The 19,760-nt window shown below is 39.9% G+C and overlaps 1 protein-coding gene across 5 annotated transcripts in view; it reads left to right on the forward strand.

The window, feature by feature from the left end:
• The window catches only part of FARP1 (FERM, ARH/RhoGEF and pleckstrin domain protein 1), a 204,506-nt gene that overhangs the window by 134,494 nt on the left and 50,252 nt on the right, over positions 1–19,760 (forward strand). For all 5 annotated transcript variants that reach the window (XM_066313468.1, XM_066313463.1, XM_066313464.1 and 2 more), the window contains exons 3-10: positions 770–874; positions 6,140–6,182; positions 7,276–7,354; positions 9,807–9,904; positions 14,434–14,548; positions 15,706–15,853; positions 18,464–18,559; positions 19,173–19,336. In XM_066313468.1, the coding sequence (XP_066169565.1) occupies positions 770–874; positions 6,140–6,182; positions 7,276–7,354; positions 9,807–9,904; positions 14,434–14,548; positions 15,706–15,853; positions 18,464–18,559; positions 19,173–19,336 (848 nt within the window). The remainder of the gene's footprint in view (positions 1–769; positions 875–6,139; positions 6,183–7,275; positions 7,355–9,806; positions 9,905–14,433; positions 14,549–15,705; positions 15,854–18,463; positions 18,560–19,172; positions 19,337–19,760) is intronic.

The following is a 19,760-nucleotide window of genomic DNA, read 5'->3' on the forward strand; positions in this document are numbered from 1 at the left end:
GATTTCAGTGATTGGCTTTTTTATACAGAGACGGGTTTTTTGCAAGAAGACTTGCTGGTGAACTGTAATTTGTAGTATTTTCTGCAGGTGTGGATTTAATGGATGGGCTGATGAAAAGAATCCTTACAATCAGCAGAGCGATGGCGCTGAGAGCTAATATCGGGCTAGAACATCTGGTCTTTATAGAGGGGAGGCTTTCAGTGTGTTTGACTCCTCCAAATTACTTGCCAGCTCTGCCAGGGTAGCACAGACAGTCCTGGAGCAGCCTCAGTGCCTTCCAGCAGGAAGCTTGGGGTAAACTCACAGGGCTCGAGCCTGTTGTGTATCAAGCAAAACCTCAGTCCTTGGTGTTTTGGATGACAAGTCTGTCCTGGTTTCACTGTGTTGTACACAGATGAACATGCACCACCTGACATCACTCGAAGGGCCATGGGATAAAATAAAAATTCACAGCAGAAGTTAGCCTTGGTGGACATAAGAAAACTATATCCCAAGTCCCCCTCTTCTGTTCCACAGTACTTTTCCCTCAAAAACTAAAAGTGCACTAAAGATGGATTCAGAGCCGCCATCCATGGATGGATGGATATAGTCTTTAGCTTTAAAACTAGAGTAATTATTGTCAACTGCCTTGTGGCTATGGTTGTAATATTCACTGATTTTGTAAACAGTTTTGGCAATGTTGTTTGATGAATAATTTCTTAGCATAATAATTTTTCTGCCACTAATTAAAAGCATCTTCGTAACCGTAGGCTTTGTTTTCTTCTTACAGCAAAGAGCTCCAGGGAAAGTTTTGCATGATGCTGTTTGCAACCACCTGAACCTTGTTGAAGGCGACTATTTTGGCCTTGAATTTCCAGATCATAAAAAGATGATGGTACGTAAAAGGATTCATTTTCAGCTGGTTTTCATCTGCATGCACACTGTATTCTCTCCTTCTGCTCCTTACTTGTAAGAGATGTTTAATCCTCAGCCTTCAAAAGGGAAAGGACTTTTTTTAAAAGAATTTGTTCTTGCCTAGTGGAGTTGAAGAAATGTTTTTAAAACCTGATTGTTCCTGTCAGATTTTATCTGCATTGAAAGTAATGACTAACTCAGACACAAGTTGAGAAAGTGTTTTGTTTTTCTAAGTTGCTGTACAGAAGCCAAAGGCTGGACTGTTACAGAGCCTCAACTCTTGATTTTACAGTCCTGCTTGATTTGAAAGAAATAAACTTTCTCTGCTGATAGAAAAGTTGCAATGGTTGTGACAGAGTTCATGGAAAGCATTATGGGGCAAGAAAAGGGATAGGTGAAATATTACAAGGTTAATAAAAAGGAAAGCAAATCTAAGAACCCTCCCAAAATTTGATGACAGTCCTTTCTGGGAGGCTGTGTGGCACAGGCAGGTATCCTGGTCTTGATGCTTAGGAGAGTGAGATCAGCTGCAATATTCAGGCATTGCACTATCCATATCATGTACCAGAGAAAGCCACAGGCTGATGACCTCTTTCTTAGTCTTTAATGATGTTCTTTTGAAGTTTGTTTTATTTTAGACTTATCATGTAACCTACTAGCATGTGTGCTAGTTATCTGGATTGCTTTGCCAGTACATTCTGATGTACATTGGATTTCATGCGTGTTGGGTGAATTTTGCACCAGTAGTCAGGATGACCTAAAAGAGATGACTTAGGGAAATTATTAAAAATAAAAATCTGTTCTTTTCATCTAGCTAAAATATGCATAAAGAACAATATTTCTTAATGAAATTAACAGTAGAAATCTCTTGTCTGTCATGCCTTAGTTCAGGCACAGACATTAGACAATAGGCATTAAAACAGAATGCTAGTGGTCATAGTGTTCTAGGCTAACTATATTTAAACAGGATTTTTTTTAATGGATGTTAATCTTTAGAAGGGATCTGCATCACAGTGTGCTTCTATGTTGGGAAAGATGGGACAGGAAGGGCTTATGGATATGATTGTCTGGTAAGAAATACTGGAGATATAAAATCTGTGAGTCAAATGGAAATGAAGGCCAGCTTTGAGATGTGGGCATGGCAGGCAGGAAGATGGTGATTAACTGGAGACAGGTTGAAGGACAGAAAACAAAAGGACCCAAGAATGCAGCCCCTCTCCACCCTGCCAAGGCATCAAGGAAAAAGTAGATAAGAAGAGTAGTCTTTAGAGTTTAGAATATAGGATGATATGGTAATTTAGTAGTTCTCATAGGTTGCATGCAAAGTTTGTAGGTTTTGTATCTTGCGCCTCTTGGTCACTGTAAATTAGAATATTCAACACAAAAGGAGATATAATATATTGTAACAAGGTCCTTGCTTTCTTCTCTTCCCGCTCTTTTTTCCTCTTGCCTCTTCGCCCCTTCTCTTGCCCACTCTCTCCCTCTGCTTCTTCTACCTCCCTCTCTCCTACCGCTCTGACCCCAGCACTCTTCTTACCTCTCTTACTGCTTGTAGCTTTTTTACCTCCCTTACCTCATACCCCCTCTCTCTCTCCCTCTCTCTTTGGGGCTTCCCTTCAGCCGAGGCTGGTGGCTGACAGCAGCCCTCTTTACCCACCACCCTTGCAATAAAACCACGTGTTTCTAGAATATCTCGGGCCTGCAGAGTTCCTTATCCCTGCTGTCCACAGATGCCTCTACACTGCTGGAATTACGTAAAACACAGTTCACTAGAAGGGTTAGGATTCTGCCATATACCGTCGGCTAATGCTTGTGGTAACTTGAGAGCTTAATGTAACTTTTCTAAGCAGTGCAACTGTACAGTACCATTTCCGTAGAGGGTCCATGTAGCTGCGTTAAAAATGACATTCTGGCATTATTGATGTATGTATGTAAAACTGAAACAATTTCTAACATGTTTTGTATATGTATTTTGTATGTACAGTTGCTTTTTATTTTTCTAGAAAATAGAGAAGGTCGTTTCATCAACCTTCTCTACTTCATAGGTCATTAAGTTTTAAATAGATTACTGTCTGCACTTTGCTCAGAGACCTGAAGTAAACTAACAGTTTTCAGTCTTGTGAAAACAAAGTGGTTTATTTGCTTGAGGCAGAACACAGGAGAGATTGAGGTGCTGCCACTGCCTGAGGCCCTCATAGTGGCAGGAATTGACTGTCTGGAAATATGTCCAGACAATCACAGTGGGGGATGCAGGGCTTTGATGAAGAGGAAGGTGGAGAAAACCCTTAAGCACAGTGCCAGTTCCACATGAAGGAAAACGGCATCTATGCACTGAGCATGGCGACTCAGCTGGCCCCAACTCTTGGAAAAGGAAGTACTAGCCAAATATCTGAGAGCACCAGTCTGTGTCCTTGCTGGTTGGTCCAGTCTTTGCTTCTGAAAAATGGGCAGCTCCGCAAACCTTGCCTGTATCTGTGGACATAGCTGTGCCCCAAGAATGGCGAAAGTCAGTGGAATTAATGCCTTCAGCCACCCGAAAGCAACTCGCAGAAACTCTGAAGCAGAAGATTTGATTATGAATTGTTGTTTCAATGTGGAGCAGCACTCTGAGAGTATTATTTACACTTAAATTATTGTAACCGGTTTATATGATGCAATTGAGGTGAATGTTCCCGTGGCATTTAAAATTTTCTGAGCTTCATAAAGGCCATAATGTAGAACTCAACCATTGTGCAAATAAAAAATCCTGCAGTTAATCCTGTTTGAGAAATAAAACACACATGCATATTTTATATTAAAATCATCTGAAGAAAATGAGTTGTTTTTGCAGTGTAGAGGGTAGAGTAAGAGGAAAAATAAATATTTAGAGCATATTTGTTTGGATGTAATCATATGTATGTGAAGTCATATATTCATAATTTGGCTGTGTTTATTTCAACATGCAAGGCTCCAGACCTCATATCTGACATATTGACAATGGTATGTCAAGTTGCCTGGCAGTTGTATACATTCAAGCATGCCATGCTTGGAGCAGACAAGATCTGCATGGGAGATGATTGTGGAGGGTCTGAGTGCTCCACTTCCTGCTGGGACAAGGAGAAAAACGAGGCACAGTCGCCAAGCCTGGGGTTTCCCAGAGTTTCATCACACTTGATGTCTGCCCCAATTCTCCAGCTGCTGAAATCTGGTCACCATCATGGAATGCCAGCCTTTGTTTAACAAATAAATGATCTAGCCTTGTAGTTCTGGAGAAAATGAAAAACATTAATCTTAATTAAGTCCTCACATTAGTTTTCCTTTCCAGTTTATAAAGCAGTCTCAGACTGATGGTGTTTAGGTATGATGTGGGAGCTGCATGATGCAGTTTTGATTGCTTGGGTTTGGCCATAGAGGTGACACTGTCATTTTGCCCCACCTTTCTCACTGCATGCATTCAATACATGGGTTTGCAGTATCCAGCAGTCTGTTCAAGGATGTTGTAACTTGCTAATAGAATGGCTGGGAAAGTAGAGAAAGGAATGGTGCACTTGTGGGCTCATGCTGTATCATAAACCACCTCTGCAGAGGAGAGAGGGGTTGGGGTTTTTTTGGCATCAAGTAAACTATGTTATTCTCATAATCTTGTAAATCAGTTATTTCATATCAAGATGTCTTTTCCCCCTCATTAAAGTTGTCAAAGTCTCTGACCTTTGTTGCAGATTATGTACACGCAGACTTTGCGAAACAAAAAGTTTTAAGTTATTCAAGTGTCAAAGTGTGTCAGGACCAGTTCAACATGTGATAAAAACTGTATTGCTGGTCTTGGATAACCAAGTTACTTTAACCTTTGAAACAACAACAAAAAACTTTTGTAGACTGAGAAACATAAGAAGAATTCTATTGAGTAACATTAGAGTGTGGGAAAGGGCAGGGCTGTGAGGTTTTTGCTAATTAGAATCACTCATATTAGTAATGCTAAAAATGGCGCATGGCATTGGAGCAGTTACCCAGCAGTGATACAGGCCTGCTCCTGTCTGGCTTCTTGGGTGATTTTGGGAAATGGATATTTTGAGTATGTTTCAGTCTCTGCATAATCTAAAATTATTAAAGGTCAAAGAAGTAATAATTTTAATACATACTCTTTTTCTAGAGGAAGACTCAATTAATTTGTTTTTTGAGGGCTTTAAACCTTTGCAATGGTTGTAGGGTATTCTTCCATATTCTTCCACAAATTCCAGATGTCTTCAAGGAAGGCCCTGTGCAATTTAGTGAGACAACAAAATATAAATCATGGGCATGGGTAGTTACCAGCTGAGGACTGTGAGCTGTCTCCAGGCCCTGTGAATCGTCTGGCTTTTACCTTCTGCACAATTGTCCCTTGGCTTTCTGTAACATTTTGCCCCAGCCTTTCTGACTTGAGACTGCAGGATGGGGAGATAGGCTCTCAAAACTGTATTTCCACCCACTGCTTTGCTTCTGAAAGCTGAAGGAAAGACCCACACACTGTCCTGGAAAATGGGCTCTCAAGTGAACTACATGCAGAAGTTATTCTGTCCCCAGTCAAGAATGTCTGGGCCTGAATTTCCCAGGTTTATGGAAAAGAGAAAATGTTCCATAGTTCAAAAGTAAGCTTTCTTTCACCCATGCCTTGTCCTGTTGTCTGCTTCACACCTGTGATCTGAGAGGACATGCCTCCCTGCAGGTGGTGGGAGGGAGGCTCCTTCATCTCCGTGAATGCAACAGAGCTCCACAGTTATGCCCAGACCTCCTACTGGGATTCCTGTTGGCTCTCCCATACCAGTAGGCTGCTGCCATCTCGTTTCTCTATTTGTCCAGCATTCCCAGCTTCAAAGGCACCAGCTCCATTCACTTTCCTTTCTCAAGATTATTCAGGGTTTGGAACTTGATGACAATGTTGGACTGTCTTTTCCTAAATGCCTCATTTCAGTTGTTCTTTCCACAAAATTAGTGGTTCCTGACCATGTGCTGTGATTGTTGGTGTCTGGGACAAGTGTGGGGGAGATTTCCTCACTGTTTCCCAGCTCTCTGAGTCTCTACTGCTTTGAAAGCTGTGCCCATTCACAGTGCCATTTCCTGAGCATCTCTCAGAATTTTGGGGAGAAAATCCACTGTGTATAATTAAGGAAAGCATAATGACCACACTGGAAAAAAGTAAATAGGTAACTGATAATCCAGGTATTGCAATAAAAAATGCTCCTCTGGTAGTTTGTTTAGAGATGATAACACTACCCTCTTTTGTTTTCAGGTGTGGCTCGATCTTTTGAAGCCTGTTATGAAACAGATTAGAAGTAAGTACTTCCTTGTTGACGTTTCTTTCCTCACTCTGAGAGTACTTGAATAAATTAGGACTCTGATGGTTGCAATCTTTATATTCTCAACCTTCTGCACTAAATGTTGTTGGAATTATATTTTAATTCTGGCCTGTCCTTAGAAGATGTACCTGTGTAGTTATGTCACATGAGCTTATGGATGGCTGACCCCACCCCATGGGAGACTGGGGTTTAGTGAGTCACTGGAAGGGGCACTGGTGGCAGTGGAGGGAACAATTTTGTAGGGAAAAAGAGATCAGTAAAAAAAGGACTAAAGGAATGTACGTTGGTGATGGTAGTAGCAGGAATCAGAATGGAAGAAAAAGAACAGGAAGACTTTATTACTGGGAAGGGGCTGGCAGATGTATGACGACTGTGTGGACATTGCTGCAGAACCTCTGACTTTTGGAGACCAAGAGGGGGGAAACTGTTTGGATAGGGGAAGCTACAGTGGGTGATAGGAAAGAACAGGAACTTGTAAATCTCCACCAGCTCTGGAAAAATTTGAAGTGAACAGGAAAGGGTTTGATTATTTTGTTTCCCTGTCAAATATCAGCCAGGTTTTTAAATTTATTGAGCTTTGCCATTGAGATTCAGGTTTCTTAAGTGCCTTTCTGGTTATATTAGTCTGAGTGTATGCTCTGGCATCTTTCCCTCTAACAAGACAGACAGGTCCTTTTGTCACTGGTCATACTTGTAAGAATTGGAACAAATGTGTTGTTCTTAAAACAGAAATAATAATTTGGTAGTGGACTTAAAAAGTAGAGCGTATTTTAGCTCTCTCCTGTTCTGAAGCAAGGAAAATAGATACACTTACTTTATTGAATCAACTGATGTAATTGCTAAAAACGTACTTGGTTTTAGCAGAGTAGCCCTTGACCAAGTTACTGTTCTCTTTTATTGTGTGTAAATTTTATTGGGCATTCTCTAAATATCCTGCATACTAACAGAGGACAGAAGGTTAGCATGTCTGTATGCACTGCAGGTTACATGAATCATCCCTTGTACATCATTGTGCATATTTGGCCAGCATGTTATTGATGTTTGTTAACTTCTTTGACATCTTCCCTAGGACCGAAGCACGTTGTTGTAAAGTTTGTGGTAAAATTCTTCCCACCTGACCATGCTCAGCTGCAGGAGGAACTGACAAGGTTAGTAGCTGTGTGACTATTTCTTGTTAAATCTCTGATGGACAGACGGGAGAACATGGAATGTGAGACGACTGGGTAAAGATCAATGACTGCCTCTTACTTTTAGCTTGGTGTTATTTTTCCCAGCCTTGAATGCATCTGAAAAAATAGGCCCTAAGATTCAGCTGCAGTCTGTGCTGAGAGGTTCTGCAAAGTGCAGGAGTCCTTTGCATCCTTGGATATGGAGTCCTGGGATAGCTTTACTAACCCCAGGAGAAGTCAGTTTGGCATGGTGCAGTCATGTATCGGTGCCCTGGGGTACCCCCCTGCCAAGGGACGTGTGTGACTCTGCACTCTCCTTTGGGAGAAAGCTGTTCTGTGTGAATTGCTGCTTGCAGCAGCATTGGGCCCTGTCTGTGTAACCAACACAAATGCCAAAGGTTTGCACAGGTGGAAGTGTGACTTCGAAGATGGAGAAATGCAAAGGAGAAGGAATAAAATGAAAAATAAGAATGTAGAGAAAGATACACACATATGCAGACAGAGTACCTTAATACTTAGGTTTAAATGCTTTTCAGTGTGTTTCAAAAACTTTATTTAAGCTTTGAATTTCACACTGTTTTGGCATAAAAATTCCTATTTCTCTGTGAGTAGATATGTGTATGAGGAGCCTGTTAAGGTTCTTTCTCACTAGGGTCCTTCATTTATTGTCAGAAACATTGTTCTGTTGCAGTATTTTTTCACTGCAACTTTTCACTCTTTCTCTGGTCTACAATATTATTAGCTTTTAATTATATGTTTCCATTCTGATTCAGAATTTTCACTGTTTTTATTTTCAATCTTCTCAAAAGACAAAGTTCTCTTTTGCAAAGAGCTCTGGTGTCCTTATGACTTGGATTATAAAGAACAAGTCTGCTTTTGTGATGGACACTGTTATTCTTTCGCATGTTTTATTTTGGCAATAGAACGTTGGAATAGAGAAGAATAAATTATTGATATTGCTTGATGGCGTGGAAAGAGAAAAGTAGAAATGTGGGGTAGGAAGAAGGAGTATTTACTTAGTAAAGACTAAAAAAAAAAAGAAAGAGTAAAAAGAATAAAGGGATTAACGAAAACTTGCAACATGATGTTATTAATGAAACATTTCTGTTTCTGAGTAGATATTCTGCATATCTGTTTCTTAGTATGTGAACTGAAAATTAGTTTTTGGTGATTTCTCTCTGTACCTAGAGATGTGTCTGTTATCCTAATGATTTTTTTTGTTAGATTTTAAATATATATGCTAAGGGACTTGAATATATATATATATATATATGTATATATATATATATATATATACACACACACACACACACACAGCAGTGTGTAGGATGTGAAAGCATATCCTCGGGGAACTGCTTCATCACTTAAAGAAGAGACTATAACAATTTTGTGCTATGTTCCTCTACCAGGCTGAATTTTGTATGGGTAGACAGATGTCTGCAACTTTCAAAAGGATGTTGTGTAGATTTGCTGTATTATTTCAGTATGCACACACAGAGTATTTTTCCATACTCCTCAAATCAGCTTGTCCTTTTCATTTGGTGTACCTACATCTTCTCATTCAGAAACTCACTTTCCAAATGAGGGCTTTTCTCTAAACCTATTAAAGTCAAGTCTTATTAAAATTATTGAGATTGTAGTATGAGTTCTCCAGAAGAGCTGCAGTTTTTGGAAGGCTTGTTAAAATGTGTCTCACCACTTCAGGTTTCATATCAGCTGTAGGAAAAATGCCCATTGGTAGCTGTCTTTTTTGTTGCTGTTTTTTTGGAGGGAAGAATTGGATATTGCGTGGAACTGAGCCAGTTTCTATTGAAGCTAAGAGAAATTTAAATGATCAAATAATGTTTTGGACTTCTGTTGTCCCTGCGTTTAAACTGGCCCTGTAGAATTGCTCTGCTGAAATGGTTTTGGCAAGGTTAGAAAGGGCTGGTACATGGACAATGCAGATGTTAGGGCCACAAAGGTATCAGAGCTAGCTAGAGTTGTTTGATCAAAATTTTGTGCCTCACTCTCAAATAAGTGCTAAGGTGGAGTTTACTTTGTATTCTACAAGAGCCAACTGATAACTCTACATTACTGGTTTATCTGTCATTCCTTCACGGTTAGATGCAGCTGCATTATCTCTTGCTGAGTACTTAATAGCTGTCACGTTTGCTAGCACTGTCCTATCTCGTTGCTCTCGATTCCAAACGGAGGGAGGAAGAGAGAAAAAGAGAGGTATCTTGGTTCTTCAAAGGAGCCACTGTGTACAGCTGTAATGGCTGTAATGCAGTATCTGCTGTGTTTTATTTACCCTCTAAACTTAGGTAATTCAGATCACTTCTGTAGATTCCAAAACGTGAAGGGAACATGCAGTCGAAGCCAGAGCTGGGATACTTTCCCCTCTTTCCCTCCTGCTTTGTGTAAGTCTTTGTTCACTTTTGTTTTGCAGGTACCTATTTGCATTGCAAGTGAAGCAGGACCTGGCACAGGGAAGGCTAACATGCAATGATACCAGCACTGCCCTCCTAATCTCACATATAGTACAATGTAAGTTCCCTTTTTTCTTCTTTCCAGACAGATAAACAGGATGATTGGTTGGACATGCTTTGCAGGGTTACCTGTCAGTAGCTGCTGTAGGGACAGGTTTAAGCCGTATTGACAATTTATTGTAGTTCTGTATAATGGCATTCAAATACAGATCATTTACTATTTCAAATAAAGAAGAGTTTCTGGTCACTGGATTTGAATTTTCAGGGCGTTTGATAGGCTGCCAAAGACCATTTAAAAAGTAGACTTTGTGGGCAGTGGCAAACATGTTGAATTCTGCTGAAATCCTGTTTTATTATAATTTGCATCATGTCAGCAGGGTATTCAAATTCCTGGAGATCTGTGTGCTGTCTAGAGAATGTAGTAAATAAACATGCTTAGAATGCCAGTCTAAATCACAGTCCTAAGAGGAAACTGATAGGGAAGAAAAGAAAATGATGGTTTTAACCACCCTCCTTTTTTTTTAATTGCAAAGTATGCACAATAACGCTGTCCAGTAGAATCATACATCAATTTTGTTCATGACATCAAAGCTTCTTTTAGTTTCCACATCACTTGAAAGACTGTATGTTTTCCCTTTCAAGACTATGGATACTCATCTTGAGAATAACATTAGGAAAATCCAATTAGCAGCAAGTATAACATAATAGACATTGTTTTGCATGGTCCTTGTACAATTCCATATTGTGAACTTCCACTGTAATGCTGTTGTATGGAAATTACAGTCAACAAAGACATTGGGAAGTTCTTTGGAGGTGAGCAGATAAATCTCATGATTCTTTGTCATAGTCTGTTAGAGAGTTAGGGTGGTTTCTCATTAGTTGCTGTTGGAAAGGCAGTTATTTTATGGTTCTGTTTGCTATGGGCATAGCAGAACATACATTGACCAGTGTGACTGAGTAGCAGAAAGATGCTGTGAAATTATGTAGTCCTCATACCATCTTAAAATTGAGTATTTTGACAGCACAGACTTAAAAAAATAAAATCCTTGACTCATGAGGTTTTTTGTCTCTTGTTTTTTCCTGTTACAGTGTCCAGCAATCCAGCTGTATTTCTTTCCTTGGCTAAGCTAGTTCTAATTTTCTTTAATTTCAGGCAATAAGAAAAATCTTGATCATACAGGGAAATTGAGTCTCATTTGCTAAACTGCCTTCTAGGAGGCTGAGTTTTCCTACTAAATGTCTGCATCAAAGAAAGACGTTGAGCAGTGGGCACCCTAATGCATGTGTCTCTCTTCATTTGAGCTATTGCTTTATGATTGTGTTTCTTAGAAACCTCTGCTGGAAGTTTGCAATTGTCCCTTTTATTTGTCCATCTTGTGTTTCATGAATGCTTTTCTGTGAAAATTTTCTCCAATAAGAGTCTATAGCTGTATCTTACCTGCATTTATTTATTTCGTCTCTAGCATATTTTTCGATGGCAAAAGAAATATTATGTATTTGTCTGCAATAAAAATCAGAGTAAACAGATGATGAGAATAATGGTATCAAAAGGGAGAGATTGAGAATGTAGGTTAGTTATTGTATGTCTTACTAATGCTGTGCCAATGAGTGGTTTCCATGGGGAATATCTGATTCCAGGAGACCCATGTATTATGTATGCAAGCTTATGTCAATGTTATAGACTGCTACTTATCATAAAATCACAATATGACAGCAAATAGGTTTCTGCTAAATTAGCATGTATATTGCAGAATGAAATTTTTATTTGAAACATTCGATTTAAAACTACCTTAAAAGCATTGTAAAAAGTGTTAGAAGTGAGAGGACACTCGGATAATGCAAATGATGCACTGCAGTGGGTGTATGAAGTATAAAAATGGGCTGACCAAGACCCAGAGTGTTCCCAGGTTCCCAAGAGGGCCAGTGTCATCCTGACCTCTATCAAGAATAGTATGGTCATCAAGACCAGGGCTGTGATTGTCTGTCTGCCTGTATTTAGTATTGGTGAAGCCACACCTCAAATCCTGTGTCCAGTTTCGTGTCCCTCAGAAAGACACTCAGGTGCTAGAGTGTGTCCAGAGAAGGGCAAGGAAGCTGGGGAACGTTCTGGAGCAAAGGTCTTCTTAGAAGCAGCTGAGGAAGCTGAGATTGTTTAGCCTGGAGAAAAGGATGATTGGGGGGGGCTTATCACTCTCTACAATTTCCTGACAGGAATCTGTAACCAGGTGGGAGTCAGCCTCTTCTCCCAGGTAACAAGTGACAGGACAAGAGGAAATGGCCTCACGTTGTACCAGGGAAGGTTTAGATTGGATAGTAGGAGAAATTTCTTCATGGAAATAAGAAATTCAAGCCTTGGAATCAGCTTCCCCAGGAAGTGGTAGAGTCACCATCCCTGGAGGTATTTAAAAGACGTGTAGCTGTGGCACTCGGGGACATGGTTACTGGTGGACTTGGCAGTGCTAGGTTGGCAGTTGGACTTGATGATCTTAGAAGTCTTTTCCAAATGAAGCAATTCTATAATTCTGTCATAAGAAGGAATGAGCTGAAATACAAAGCATTAGATGTATCAGAAGTCTAATGCAGACACAATGCAGCGTGGTGTAATGCACTTGCAAGGTAACAGAAAAACCATCTGCAGTGTAAATAAGTCTTTGGCTAAATCACACCATAAGATTTTAAAGAATAGTTACATGTGAGGCTGACAATATTTACAGTATAACTTCCTCTCATTCTCAATGGAGTGCTACTAGAAAGTCATTTAACGTGGAAAAGGAGGGTAAGGCAGTGAGTAAAAGCTTGTGGAGTACAAGGTCAGAGAGAACAAATTCAGAAGTAACTTGAAAGCCAGGAAGACAATTTTGATAATGGATTAGCAGTTGAAAAACGCTGAGAACATTTTAGAAATCATGTAGAGGTGAGGAAGGTGTCTTCTGTACTGTTGACTCTGAAGAACGCCCTACAGGAGGTGTGTTAAGCTCATCTGTGTAGACAGACATAGGGGTTTTGAACTGCATTTTGAAGAATCAGGCCCATGTTATTTGAGGTGTTGCAAACTTTGGTGGGTTTATGGCTTCATTAAAGAACAGAAACTTACTGTTTGTTTGAGGTAGGATTAAAAATAAACCTTGAAGATTTTTGAGTCTAGGATGAGTAAAACTGGAAGGAGAGAGCTATTTCTGAGATGGGGACAAATGGGACAGTTTTAAAAAGGGAAATTCTCAAAGGTTATGTAGTATTTCTGCTGTTTTAAGGAATGATTGAGAGCAGATGGGGTGAATGAGGGGGTGTAAATCAGACAGTCTCAGTTTTCAACTCTTTCCCACCTCTGACCTTCAAAGTAAAAAATGTCATCCTGTGTCTGCAAGGCAGTTTAGGTCAAAAAAGCTACTGCTCTGTCATTCGCAGATGCTTTGGTTCCTCATTTTCAGTGCAAACACCAGGCTGCTGTTCCCCCTGTGCATTTAAGGTACATCTGATCCCAGTTTGTCAGAAATACGGTGTTTTAAATGTGATCTGAAACCTTTCCTTTTTCTGAACAGACTTAGTTTGCACAGAGCTGGATCCAGGGGTTCGTGTTCATGGGCAGAACTGAGGATGAAGCTGGTGTATCTGAGTGTGGGTCTGTCATATTCTGGGTCAGCTGTGCAGCAATGTGCCTGACTACAACCTGCATTTAATTTGAGGGCACTGTATTTTAATTTCCCTGACGTTACCAAGGTAGCAGCAGCCTTTGTTGCAGCGATGTTGCTATTACTCCATCAGGTTTGCAGGCAGAAGCTGCTATGCCTGTTCAGTGAAAAAACTAACTGCAAGATTTTCAGAGACATTCCAAGAATAGCAGGCAACAAGATAGTAATTTGGCACCCACAGATAGATTGCCTGCCCCTCACCCCCACACCTGCCAAAAAAAGGAAATTTCACTGAATGGGCTGCAAAATGGAAGGTGGGTGTGCCATACTGTTGCACACACAGTGTTGAATAACTGCAGCAGATGGGAGCAGCTTTGAGGAGGAGGGAGACAGAATGTGTCTCAAACTGCTGCAGAACTAGAGGAAGACAAAGGTTTCATAATCCCATGAGGTGGATTAGAAGATGGTGTTAAAACAAGCAAGCAGAACCGTCTTTCTGACTTTCTCTCAAAGGTTACCATGTGGGACATGGGCCTGTAGAGGAAGCCAGTGCTTGCACCAGCTGTGCACCATGAAAGAGTGTGAGAGAGATGGATAAGTTCTGTTATAAGTTCAACCAGTGCTGCACTCCCTCTTGCCCCTGCCCTTATACCCCCACAAGTCAAGGTAGCGCTGATGGCTTCACCTCTTCAGTTGACGTCCAACAACTGACTTAGTTGAGGTAGATGGGAGAAATCCTGGGGCTTCTTCTCGCATGTCAAATCCTAACACAGAGGAGAAGAGAGTAATCTGTGGAAAATAATGTAGTGGGAATCTGAATCATAAAACCGTGACACAGGTTGCAAGGAGCTATGTTTGCTTCTCTGCCCTCTTCCCAGCTGTGTGGGTCTCTTGGATTGACCAGATTATTCAGATGTAATATAGTGTTTTAACAGATTTTTCTTAAAATTCTTCACAGCTGAGATTGGGGATTTTGATGAAACCATAGATCGTGAACACTTAGCGAAGAACAAATATATACCTCATCAAGAAGCACTAGAAGACAAAATCATGGAATTTCACCGTAACCACATGTAAGACTTCTTTGTTTTTGTTATTTGCCTTCTTTTCCTGTAGAGTAGTTCTAATGGTAAGTATATGCTAGATCTGAAGCACAAAAGAGCTTTGGACCTCTGAGTTTCTCAAAGATTGCTTTTCAAAAACTGTTAAAGCCTATGAACTTTCTGAAGGTTATGCCTGCCTTTTTCCCATCATCATAACAAGATGTTTAAAGCACAGTTGATTCGATATTCATTCAAGCATGCTGCTATTTTACAGTCTATTTCATACAAAATGCTTTACTGCTGATTTTGTGCATGCAGGTATGATTGCAAATCACGACTGATCAGTCAGGCACTTCTGACAGTAGTCCTTTGGCTTCAAGGACACTGAATGTTGTCTTTCAACCTTTCCGTGCCGTATTTTGAGATAGGTTGAAGAAGGGGTTTAGTGATAGTTTTAGGAAAAGCACAGAGTACTTGCAGAATTATGGATTTGGGAGAACAAAATTCAAGATGATGATGCAAATTGCTATCCTAATGTCTGGAGAAAAGGCTTGTACTAGGAAGATGGTGAACAGAAGTACCAGTAAGGCATAGAAAAGTATTTTTTAGCTGTCGAGAACACTTCAAGATGTGAACAGTTTCATTTTTGAGATAGGTTGAATAATAGGCAAGTGGTAGTGATTTCTTTGGCAGTAATAAAGCTTTGTGTAATTTCATCACAATTAATGATGGCGGTGCTTATGGCTTCACAACATTTATGGTGAGGTTTTCATTACTTCTGTTTTACTTCATTTTGGTATTACATTCACTTTTACAATGAATAGCATCATTACATGCTTCGATTCATGATTGTTTTTTTTAGGAATATGGCATGTTTTCCAGTGGAGAAAACAAAGTGTAAATTCTATTACAGCTAATGGTTTAAAATCTAGCTGTATCAGGTGTCTCAGAATTGGAGCAATCAGAATTTATAATAGAGTGTAAAATCTGTGTATTCGATATTTGTTTGGACTAAGTTGTTGTTCCAGTTGATATGAGTCTGGGGACATAGAAAAACCATACAGGTATTATACCTCTGACAATTTTCAGTCTCTTTGATCAAGTGTCTCTTTGTTCTCTAGAGGACCTCTTGATCTCTATTTAAAAGGTGTGACAAGCTTGTGAGTGTTGTCTGTTTCTTTCTGAAGGGGACAGACACCAGCAGAGTCTGACTTCCAGCTTTTGGAGATCGCCCGTCGGCTGGAGATGTACGGGATACGCTTGCATCCAGCCAAGGACAGGGAGGGGACGAAGATCAACCTGGCTGTTGCCAACACAGGCATTCTGGTGTTTCAGGTTAGAGCTGCTCGGGACGTGATTTTGTACTTCATAAAGCAGAGAGGCTTCTGACGGCAGTAAGAATTCAGGAACTCAACCATGTCTACAAGTATTCATTTGAGAAAATGCAGGGACTTCCAAAGTTTTTCTAAGAGTGATATTAAGCCTGTTATACCTGCATTAGGTCCTTTACTTCTAGGGACTCCTACCTTATGTGAATGTAGTGTAGAATTCCATCTGCATCCACAGTGTGCTGTTCAAGATGCAAACTGAGCCGTGGCTCATGATTTGTAGGTTGCTCATGCTGACTTCTCCTACATGTAGGAGCAGGTGGGTCTTGTAGGTATGGTGCACATTAAATTGGTGAGAAGCAGAGACAAGTAAGAAAACAGACAGCTGGAGTCCATGCAGAAGGATGAAGGCAGTAAATGCAAATTCTCTGTAATGTTACTTCGTCGGAGTTCTTACAATTTTCTTGACCTGCCTTGGCCATTGTATCTTTACTGAATCCATGGATGTTACTTCTTTCCTTTAAAGATCCAAACTGTTTTCCTTTTATTTATTTGCTCTCCTTTCCTACCCCAGGTAGTCTAGTAACTACTCATGAAGCATCATTAGTAAATTTGTCAAATTCTTATTATGCAGTTCCCCTTATGTAAAGAACAAATTCAGCTTTTACAGTTGTGGAGCTACACGTATTCAGCTGGTGTCAGCTGCTTTTACTTTAGATGCTTACCTGATTCTGTGCTAAAAACAGTAAGCTGTTCTTTAAAATGTCCCTTTTTACAATTGTCAAAAAAGACTATTCATTTTAACTGTTTGACTATGATGAAACTACTAGCGTTTCCAGCCTTACAAAGTACATTGAGTCCTTCCATAAAGAACAGTAACAGCAACAAACAAGCCCAGAAGTATCTGACCCAAATGCTCTGAGATAAGATTTAAAAATCCCAAACAGCCAAAAAGAGGCAGCAAATTAAAAAGATCCCTGATCAACTAAATGAGTTGACAGTAGAACCCCAAAACTGAATCATAGGTTGAAACATGAGAATGCTAGGACAGTGTTGTGTTAGAAATGCATATAACTCAAGCAATTGTATGTTCAGGCCCTTCCCCTTCTCCCCCACAGCATTTTCATCAGCTGAATTAATGAATTGTCAAGCCTTGTAAATTAAGACTCTTTTCACGGTGAATGTGTATGTCCACAGAAAGCAGCATGGACTTCTGAGGCCCAAGCAGGCAGCTGAGATCCTTTTGTAAAGTGTAGCTGCAGGTTGATGGCCCAAGGCTTGATTTGTCAAGGTCTGAAGTCATGTGTCCGTGACCTAATGTGTTTTGGAGTTCCAAAACAGTTTTGTTTTCAAAGTTTCTGAAAAGCTTGGAAATTTTGCTGGGTCAAGCTCCAAGACTGAAGGCTGAAAAGGAAGTTGGGCTCTGACCTGCTGGAGTCTGCCCAACAACTGGTGTCTGTCAATAGGCTTAGGGCTCCCTTCAAACACTTCTTAGGTCAAGAGCTAAGTTCTTATTTTTATAAGAAATATGAGGATCTCATTAGAATGACCCCAATGAAGATGAAGGTTCACTCTCAAATGCCATAAGCTGTAGTCAGGCTTATTTTAAAGTCTGCCATTTATTTATAAATCAGTGTCAGTGCTGCTGATTATTTTAAGTAGATTAATTATGTGATTCTTAGACAGCTGGTTGACTTAGCAGAGATCATTACACTGTCATTACTCCTACAGCTGTCTAGCAATGGTACCCAGATCAACGTGAGTTTCTGCGTTTAGCAATCCTGTAGTAGTTCTCTGAAACTTCCGTGCTGTGCTCTAGGAATGTTTGTATTGAAGTCCTAATTGAACAAACTGCTGTTGTGAATATTTTAATGTAATACCTCCAATACCTGCTGACATAGATTGAGAATGAAACTTTTAGAGGCTAGGGGCTAGCGCTGTAGTGGCTGAGAGTTGGAGTATTATGAAGATAATTTCCTTCTTGCTGTTTGCTTATGGTATTGGTTGCATTTTCCCCAAAAATCATTCTCTGACTCTTCAGAGACAAATAATTTATTTAGATGGCTTTTGCTTCTGGTGTTCCCTGTGAAAGGTCAAAATGCACACAGTATTTTGTACTTCCAGTACAAAACCTGCAGTTGCTTGTTCTTTCCACAGCAATATTTAAAGGGATATTTATTTTGCCCTGCAGACATAAAAAGAGGGAGGAAATCTACTTCATCAAAGTGAGGCAACATGTCTGAATTCCCTGCATTCTCTGTCACTGGTGGAAATAGAGTGAGGCAGCTTTAGAAGGTGATTTAGTCCACAGAAAATACTGAGTCTGCATAGTGGCGCAAGATAGCAAAATCTGGTCCACCCCGTCTTCTGCGGTGATACTGGGTTGAATGTTTTCACAGTAACTAGTCGTGTATTGCAAGAGTTTAACCGTAAGTGCCTGCCTTCAGTCATTGCACCAGATGTTTATGGTTTACATTATCAGAGGATGAGTTATAAGAAATATCATCATTTCAAGTTAAGTGAACAGATGATTAATCTATGACAAACTTCTTTAGTGGTTTAGATTTTTCCATTCGGATCCGGAATGATTAAACCCAGCTGGCTTTGTTTTCTGTAGGGTCACACCAAGATCAATGCCTTCAACTGGGCTAAGGTTCGAAAGCTGAGCTTCAAGAGGAAACGTTTTCTTATCAAACTACGGCCTGATGTGAATGTAAGTCCTTGTTAGGAGTTGATGAAGTTAACAAAAGGTCATTTGATAAATTTCTACTCACAGATCACATGTGATTTTTATCACCTCGTGAATATTTTAATTGCTTGTGTTCACTGTTGCTACTGTGCACATCAACCTGGCATCTCAGGTGAGCAGTCCAGGCAGAGGAGACATGTAAACTGAATCCATCGTAATAGAATGTCTCAGAGTCATCTTCTAGCTGCAACTCTGGTACTGTATCATCAATTATTAAGGCATAGCATATAATCAACTTCTCATTAACATTCAAACCACTGCTTTATCTCTGTCACATTTTTCAATTAAAGGAAGTTTGAGGAATAGCTTTGATACTGACAGGCAGACCAGTAATGTCTCAACGTTAGGAGGATAGGGCCTGTTAAGCCTGAAGCCAGTAAGTTGGGAAGAAACTTTTGGGGTTTTTTTTTCTTCATTTCTTTCTTTCTTTTTTCCTTTTTTCCTTCTTTTTTTTTTTTTTTTTTTTTTTTTTTTTTTTTTTTTTTTTTTTTTTTAGTGTAGCACCTGATTTGTGAATGCATTTCTCTAATCTATGTTGCTTACCAGCTTACATTGCAAATGCTATCCCAATTTTCAGAGTTCATTCCAGGACACCCTGGAATTCCTTATGGCCAGTCGAGATTTTTGCAAGTCTTTCTGGAAGATCTGTGTGGAGCATCATGCCTTTTTCAGGCTTTTTGAGGAACCTAAACCAAAGCCTAAACCTGTTCTTTTTTCTAGAGGTTCTTCATTTAGGTTCAGGTAAGACATGCATTCTTTCCACTTTTGTTGCCTCTCCATTTCAAAATCACATCCATAGCGGTCTAAGATTAAACCTGTTATTTTCACATCGCCTTTTTTACATTGTAGTTTGCTTCTTTATATTTTCCATTGGATCTTCTCAGCCAGAATTGTGTGAAGAACACTGCAGGAGAAAACCCTGAATTAATTTTGTAGTAGCTGTTGCAAAGTAGCTTTCTGAAAGAAAGATATTAGGTATATAGGATCCAGCTGGTTTTGCACAAGAAAATTCACCTGTGTCCTAAGCAATACTACCTAGCAATTTTTGGGGATTCTTTGCATCCTCTGCTCCTAGGATAGGGTCTTTCCTATGTATCAGAGTAGAGATTTGTATTTTTGTTGCATGTCCGTGTGATAAACCCGTATTTGTGCAGTTAAAAGCAGT

The sequence above is a fragment of the Sylvia atricapilla genome, chromosome 2 (genome assembly GCF_009819655.1).
Source record: "Sylvia atricapilla isolate bSylAtr1 chromosome 2, bSylAtr1.pri, whole genome shotgun sequence".
In the NCBI taxonomy this organism is placed as follows: Eukaryota; Metazoa; Chordata; class Aves; order Passeriformes; family Sylviidae; genus Sylvia; species Sylvia atricapilla.